At 38.8% G+C, this 8,556-nt stretch overlaps 1 protein-coding gene across 1 annotated transcript; it reads right to left on the reverse strand.

The window, feature by feature from the left end:
• Positions 1–518: 518 nt before the first annotated feature.
• Positions 519–4,937, reverse strand: TIMM13 (translocase of inner mitochondrial membrane 13). Its single transcript, XM_053462179.1, has 3 exons — positions 4,765–4,937; positions 3,375–3,443; positions 519–964 (listed from the first exon to the last, which is right to left on the reverse strand). The coding sequence occupies exons 1-3, from the start codon at positions 4,885–4,887 to the stop codon at positions 866–868; spliced, it is 291 nt and encodes a 96-aa protein (XP_053318154.1). The 5' UTR covers positions 4,888–4,937; the 3' UTR covers positions 519–865.
• Positions 4,938–8,556: the final 3,619 nt, after the last annotated feature.

Raw genomic sequence — 8,556 nt, forward strand, 5'->3', positions numbered from 1 at the left:
ACTGTTCAGACTTTAGGATATGATAATCTTTTGTGAGATGATCCAACAGCATGATGAACGACAACAAAATAAATATTCTTCTTGACATTAGTAGTGTGAAATGTAATGATTTTGCAGACATCCCCAAAAAAAGAAAAATTATTTATTTACATAGAACAAAACACAACTGAATAAAAATGTTTATTTTTCCTTTTCCTTACGTCCAAAAAGAATAAAAATTTTAAAAAAAGACATACGAAACGGGTGTCTTCTTTCCACTTGTACAACGGATAGGCTCAGTTTGTCACTTTTATGAGGTCAGAGAATGGCACGGAAAAACCCACGTGAACAGAAATTATTTCATGGCATAAAGTAATGAATCTACCCCCCTTTACGATAGCAGTGTACATATTTAAATGACCATTTGCAAAAGACCAAAATGTAATCAATGAACCACTCATCCATTCATGTCCTGAGTTATACTTGGAGAAAAGATTAAAGTTTCCCTGGGGACATGAAATGGCACATAGAAAAAGAACTAAGAATTCCACCAAGTGTTTTATTTTTTTTTTTGTTGGAAATGAACTCAATCTCACTACGTATTAATAACGCTGAGAAATGAGGTAACAATACACTTGGGATCAGTGAGCAACTTGAGGCGGACAAAGAAAAAACAAACAAATTTAATATGAAATAAGTGACAAGCTTGGGGGGATAAGTAACATTATCAATTATCTGACAACCAAAGTCTTTTTGCTGCCAAAACACTTTTACATTTCCAGGTTTCTAAGTTAGATTTCTATTTGACAGCACCTTGGCAATTAAAGTGTTTACTCCCAGTTGGGGTAGGTTCATCATCCTGAAAGGTATGTTGCCCTGGTCCATGTCACATCTTTGCACTCTCACGCTGCAATCTGGAGTTGTATGCTCGAGAGACAGTGTTCCAAGCGTCCATGTATCTGTCCATACACATTGCAATGCATTTCTGACAAAGAGAAGAGGGTGTATCGTTAGAAATGCCTAAAAGACAAATACTACTGTGGATTTCTATCTGTAAGGAATTGCATCAAGCTGGATGTAATTTATATAACCACAGTACGGACGCAATTACAGGCCAATGACAAATTGATAGAGGTGGTGACACTGCAACGGCGTGCTAACAGTAAGTTTGTAATGAAGAAACTGGTAGATCATCGGGTAGAAGTGGTTATGAAGGACTGATTAATAATCAGGGGTGTTGGTTGTGAGGGGCAACAAACGCAACCAGGAGACATTTCACCAAACAAAATCAAATAGCACTATTGGGGGGTTCTTGGATGGTCCTGCCATCAACCTATTTGTGTAACAAACTTTTGGAAAAAGGTCCTGGAGAGCTGATGCCTCCAGTTAAAATATGACCTTTGTTCTGCAAACAAGACAGGCAATAAGGATGCCTTAGAAAAGCTGAACCCAATTGGACATTAGCATATGTCCCCATACGTAAAATGACAGGCATTTTTTCTCTTCTCTCCCTTGTTGGTCTATTTTTTATTCTCCCTACCACAGAACAGAGACTAAGATGTGATTAAGGTTTAAGTCTACAATATTCTTTATTTCTTTGTTAACTGTTTGTTTCTATTCTTTTAGCTAAAATAATGCTCATTCAAGCAATTACAAAATACTGATTATCGAGAATTTTTACAGCGTTAGAGTTACAACGGACAAATTAAAATGTTTACACAAGTTAGCAAAGCAAGACAGAGTATTCTATATTAAAACACTGAGTATAAAAATGTTATTCTTTATTATGGCTGCACAACTACAGTTTAACTGTAGTTGTTAAACTACTAAGGAGTCTAACCCTTCAGTCCCCTATTGACGTACCTGTATGTCCTAAAAATGCATCTACTACACCCCTTTAGGACGTACAAGTACGTCCTGAACTTCTTGCAGCAGCGGGGACACATCCTTGCCGCTAGACGGGAGATCAGGCTGGTTTTCTGATCTAAGCCAAGTGATGTCATTGTCACATGACTGGCATTAATAACGTGTTAAAGAGGTCCCTAAGAGGACCTCTAACCACACTGCACTGATAATGAGGATTCAGAGGGGAAAGTACCGTATTTGCTCGATTATAAGACGACCCCGATTATAAGACGACCCCCCAAAATCAAAATATTAATTTAGGAAAAAAACAAAAAGCCTGAATATAAGACGACCCTATAGGAAAAAAAGTTTTACCAGTAAATATTAATTCATGTAAATATATTTTTTAAATTTCCTTTTATTTGCCAACCTGCCCCCCCAGTTATGCCACTCTGCCCCCAGAAATGCTTTATACCCCCCCTATTTGCCACTCTGCCCGATGATATGCCTTATACCCCTATATGCCACTCTGGCATATAGGGGGATAAAAGGCATATCATGGGGCTGAGTGGCATATAGGGGGTTAAAATGCATTTCTGGAGGTATATATGCATATCATGGGGCTGAGTGGCATAAGGGGTTAAAATGCATTTCTGGAGGTCCAGAAATGCATTTTAACCCCCTATATGCCACTCAGCCCCATGATATGCCTTTTAACCCAGCATGTACTGGCTGCCTTGGCTTGATAGGAGTGTGATTGCTGCTAACAGCAATCACACTCCTATCAAGCCAAGGCAGCCAGTACATGCTGGAACCTGGGGATGATAGTAGTGGGATTACAGCCTCCCTATGCCATGCTACAACCCCCACCCCCCTTACACATCCATGCTATCACACACAAACACACATTCACAAACATTTAAATACTCATTCATTCCATTAATCACACATACTTCACACATTAATCACACATACTTACCCAAAAACCCTCCCCCACCCCCTTACCTGAACTGCAGATCTCTCACTCGAAGACTTCTGCAGGGGACCGGCTGTACCAGCAACTTCTCTGGCCCCGCCCCCAGAGGAGGGAGGGGGAGATAGAGTTCTGTGAGGAAGCTACAAGCTTCCTGTCCTCCTGCTTCTAACGGAAGAGACGCTGCTCGCGACCGGTAAGCAGCATGGCCCCAGCCATTTTTTTGGGGTCTGATTAGAAGACGACCCCGATTATAAGACGAGGGGTATTTTTCAGAGCATTTGCTCTGGAAAAAACCTCGTCTTATAATCGAGCAAATACGGTATATAATTTCCGCTAGTTTTATCCTAAATTTTCAATATATAGTTTATATGGGTACACTATTCGCAAGAAAGGGGAACAATCGCTGAATCGGCATACCGCAAAGATGGCAAAATTGCTCTGGGACTTGAGGTACCAAAAACCACTGGCACTGAAGGGGTTAATCGACGATGTCCAAAAACTGTGGTCTCTTAGCCAGCCTTGAGGTGCGCAGCCCTGCTCTATAACATTAAAGGTCAGCCTGCATGAGACCTACCTGTTCTGAATTGTCCAGGGAGCTTCCAGGTTTCCCGATACATTTTCGAAAACACTTATCAGTCATCCTCTGTGGGGATAAGAACATTTAAAAATGTGTCAGTAGAAATGGCTCTACATAAAAGCAGGACACCTATTATTCTTATATGCTTATATTCTTAAAAAACAAACAAAACATTAATCTACCATGTATACAAAGGTGACTGCATCTGTTTATCTTTAAAACCAATAAAGATCAGATTAAAAGGAATACTATTTGCAGGCAGGGAATGTTTGTTCGATCTACTGAATAATATCTGTTTTTTAATGGAATTTTTTAAATTATATTATCTATTACATAGTTGGAGTTGGAAATGAGAATTAGCATACATCAGCTCGACTTTCATTCCTGAGTTGAGCTCCCACTGAAATCAATGGGAGCTAAACCGGCATGCTATGCGACAACTAACTCCCTGTTTAGCAAATCAATCCCTGTGACACATACTGATGCAGAAGTTGCTTAGTAAGATGACTACAAACCCCAGAACAGAATAAGGTAGTAAATTGAACAAAGGGTACCATGTAACAAGTAGACCAAAGTAATGACCACTGGGCCGTTGAAGACAAGCGCATGGAGGTGGTCAAAACAGAATATAGAACAGGATAGTAAAATCTAGATGCTGGCAGATGTTGATCCAGGTTGAACGGAAATGATCAATTTATGAATGACAAGGGGTGGTTGAAAAGGCAAAGCTGCAGGGGATCCAGGGTGGGCAGGCTTGGTGGATGCTTCCATGACAACAGTGGAAATTGTAGATATTACAGTATGGATGGATAGTTTAACCCCTTAAGGACAATGGGCGGTCTGTAAACCCATTGAAAACAATGCATTTGTACGGGCTTTGTCATTAAGGGGTTAACAAACAAGGCAAGTCTTCAAGATAGATATAAAAACAGAGCTACTATACACTTTGCTATGGATGGATTTGGGGAAGAGCAGGGAGTACACAGGTCGAGTTAAGAAGCAAATAGCAAAAGGTGACAGCAAAGGCAACAGGGCAAAGAACTACAACATTACATGACGGACAACGAAATCAAATGTCTACGGCCCATGTTTACTGAGTTTTATGATTGACATTGTTCACTACCGCAAAACACAACAGAACTATACGTAATGCCAAACAATAATCACTTTCACACTGGGGAAATAGTCGTATAGAACACAGTACAGGCGTTGAAGGCATTTTTGTTTATTTTTCGTATCTAGTGCACTACCAAGTAATAATATCAACAGCCGACGTATATTTAACGCATACATAAGACAAGTGACAAGGTCATTACTATAGGTAGCTGCTGGTCACGTGATGCGGCTGCCTATCTGATGGAATAATGGTTTGTGCGTTGGTGCTGACCTGCAGTAGTTCTTGTGCATTTGCCACCGCAATCTGGACTTTGACTTGCTCCATGATAGCCCCGGTATCAACCTTGCCAGAGCCCGAGGATCCAGAGGAAAAGTCCGACCCGTACCCGTCCATCTCTGCCGCTTCCTGACCTGTAAGCTCAAAGTCACACACGTGTGCCCGGCTTCCTGTTGCCTGGAGGAACAGGAAATGCATTACCCCTAGCGCATGTTATTGTGGGAAATGTAGTTACTCTTGGAGAGCGCAATTCTGAGCGGAGAAATGTGTTTGGATGTGGTGTGGATTAGTCAATACCATTTATAGCTGGTTCGAAAACTAATAATTGTTGGCTTTTTCGGAGCGTAGAATCCCGGCTGCAGTTGGTTGAGGTAACAGTGAAAAAGTATTATGTGCTTTCAAGTCTTCTCCCTCCACTTTTTACACAGAGAGTGGAATAAGCTGAAGTCATCCTCCCTCGGCGATACCTCCCGCTTGAGGAACAGGACATTTTGATAAAAGCGCAGAATTATTGCGTGATAGAGGGTGTGTTGGCGTAAAATAAACGCTCTTTACTTTTATAAATTGTAGAAACTTTTATAGGTCACAAAGTCACATAGAAAGCCCTGACCCACACGGACATAATCCAAAAGAAATGGCCATCTTTGCTCATTTGAAATGTTGGAGGATAAAGGAGTGTTTGAAAACTATTGCAAGCAAAAGCACTTTACTAAAGACTATACTGTGAAAGAAGAAATAAAGAAAGCAGTGGGGGTTATGTGAAGTCTGGTGGGTGAGCAAAGTGGGGCAACGGAAGAAGAAAGATGGTATTGTTTGTTTAATCAGTTGGCAGAGACGGGCTTGTGAAATTCAGTTGCTCAAAATACATTTGAGATAACATTTCATGTGCATTATGCAGTCCTATTCAACACTATCACTAAAAGTGCATTTGAGACCCAATATATGGAGTATAAAAAGGATACAGTCATGGTGTAAATATTGCCTAAAGGAACCTCAGTGTCAGTTTGTGGATTACCTTTTCAATAGGCCTAGTAATTAATATGTTGCCTTTACCCAGAACCCCTTTTATTGCGTCCGGTACCTCTAACTCAGTGGCCTGCAGTTCATTTGGTTGTATGGTGCCCACCAAGGAAGTCAAGAAGCAATCACCTAGTATTCTGAACTGACATAAAATGCTTCTTTTTGGCACATTATATCGTAAACTAAAGCATGTTAGCATAAAAGGGAATTTGGGGACTGTCTTAATGATTGTTTTGGTAATTTGAGTATTGCAACGAACATCTTGTATTATGCCATCTACAATGCTGGCTTTTACTTTGCCCAATATTAATAACCAATATGTATTGTTTTTTTAAATCCTACATAATTTTTTTACAGCAGGGTTCAGACATATCTTGTAGGACTGAGCAACAAAACAGTTCCTAGTCGCCACAGTGACCTGTGGTTAGCCAAGCCTGGCTTTACTGTTCTGCTCACTAAATAAGTCTATTCTATGTGCTAAAAGTTGTGAAGAATGGATCCCTTGAAAAATTTGTGGATCAGCAAATTTCAAGTTCGTATTTTAGGACGTATGGAAAATAAAACCCATCAAATGATCAAACATAATTGAAAAAAAAGTTTATTGGTGTTTGCAGTACAAAATTTTTTTTTCCAGTCTTACAAAGTATATTACAAACAACTGAAAAGCAAAATATTGAAAACATTTGGCATGCATAACATATCGTTTAACACGTGTAATAATAACGTTTAGATAAAGTTCATACACTACATTTCAGCTGAATTAAAATGCATTGCAACACGAGAAGTTTTACATTTTCTAGAAACAAAAAGGTATTTTTTTAATCATTTATCAAAAATCTAGATGAAATCAGGTATGTCTTAATTATGTCCACATTTTTATTTTCCACATTTTTATTTTCTTATATTGCTGGTAGATTTTAAATTTTAGATAATTACTTTTATATATGCAAATCGAAAAGCTACTGTCCCACCCTCACAAAAAAACATGCATTATATTCTCTAGCATGTTAAATAAATTGGATCCATTATTTAAAAAAAAATGAAAAGCATTTAGTTTCTATGGTAAGATTTCAGCACCAGCCTTTATATAACATGGCAAATGTTACTGGCAAAAATGATAAGGGAGGAAAAATTTTGCCCCAGCTTTATCATAAAAGCATTACATTCAGCAACGTGGGTGGAACAGCAGCTTTAAGTGCCTTCACTTCGCACCTTTTAAATGTAATTATTTGTGCATACATCTCTTCAAAAAAAAAAAACAACTGCAGTCATTAGACCCAACATTCTAAAAAGACAATATATTTGTATTCACGGATAAAACATTTTTATGGGGGGGGGGAATCCCCCCCCCATCAAGAGTTTGCAACTAAAAGCTATTGTGTGTGGCTGCTGTACTAAATAAAATAGATGGAATATAGGAGCAAAGACAAAAAAAAAAGTGTGCTTTGGTCTTGTATTTTCACAGTGCTGAGCTGTACTTTTGTGTGGTTAATCTGGGTGGTAAAATGGTGTGAACTACCACATAATTTGGATACCTTTCCCGCCCTTTTCTTTACTGCATTTAAATGGGACACTCAATTATCGCATGCATTACAGTGGATATGATGGCTGAAGTGTCTTTTTTTTTTTTTTTTTTTAACTCTCCCTTGCAAATTCATGGAGAGGTACAGCTAAATACATCAAGTTTTTCAAAGCATATTTGAGCTACACACAGTTATCCAGTACTAAGATCTCTCCCCTACGACCACTGATTTCGATGGGAGCGCTTTCCTACCACTGCTTCAAGCTGCCGAAAGGGGACAATGCACGGCAGCTCCTTCTAAAGGTGATAATGTATATAAAAGCATAGTAATGATTATTATTATTGTTGTTATTATTGATGGAGCGGTACGGAACAGTAGATTGTGCCTCTAAATAGTTTATAACCCTCAACTTCAGTTTCTGAATGGCTGGATAAAAAGCAAGCTTAAGTCAAAGTACCCATTATTAACATTTGATTAAAATATATAAGTGTATAAAAATATGCATAGATAAAAGTCACAGTTTGTGCTTTATTCACAGTGTGAAGAAGCTGCATAAAAACACATCTGACCTGGATGCGACCACCCCACACGCAAGCATTAAACGCAGTTTTGGATCCGACTTATTTAAATAAAATAACTGCTATTTTCCAATTATGTGCCTAAGCCATACTGCCAAATCTCAAATTGCCTTAAGGTTTAGAACAGTTAGGAAGATGAGGTTTTGTTAATAAATTAAAAAAAATAACAATGGAATTCTCATTCACAGAAGTAAGCAGACATGAAAATGCCAAATATATATAAAAAAAATAAAAATCCAGTGTGAGAACAGTTTTTCTTACCCATCCTTGAGACAACAGTATTCCTTTAAGAGGGGCAGACAAGTCAATTTTATTTATTTTTTGGATAATAGTTTACGTCACATTCTTAGGCATTCTATATTGAGAGCATTTCAAAAGGAACCCCTTAGACTTGCCCGGCAGTGGGTTCTGGGCTGGTCTGCGCATTGGCACAACACCCTGTCTAGATACTCAGTGCTTATGGAGGGCTTGTGGCTCAGGAGTGAGGAGTCAGAAACACCATGCAGTGCACAGAGAGAATATGTGGACAGGGTTTGCGTATTAGTTATTTCTTCACATTAATGTGACATGACTGCTCCTTTAATGGAAACCAAGTTGAAGTATATGGGGAAAACAAATCACAGCTTTGCTAGTTTGTCTACTGGACAAGAGAAGGGTAGGTTAAG

The sequence above is a fragment of the Spea bombifrons genome, chromosome 1 (genome assembly GCF_027358695.1).
Source record: "Spea bombifrons isolate aSpeBom1 chromosome 1, aSpeBom1.2.pri, whole genome shotgun sequence".
In the NCBI taxonomy this organism is placed as follows: Eukaryota; Metazoa; Chordata; class Amphibia; order Anura; family Pelobatidae; genus Spea; species Spea bombifrons.

Excerpts from the sequence above, each read along its gene's own strand:
- TIMM13 (XM_053462179.1), bottom strand. The coding sequence starts at position 4,887 with ATGGACGGGTACGGGTCGGACTTTTCCTCTGGATCCTCGGGCTCTGGC. Across the intron at positions 3,444-4,764 it reads ATGCACAAGAACTACTGCAG|AGGATGACTGATAAGTGTTT; the intron begins GTCAGCACCAAC and ends TTATCCCCACAG. Across the intron at positions 965-3,374 it reads CCCTGGACAATTCAGAACAG|AAATGCATTGCAATGTGTAT; the intron begins GTAGGTCTCATG and ends TCTCTTTGTCAG.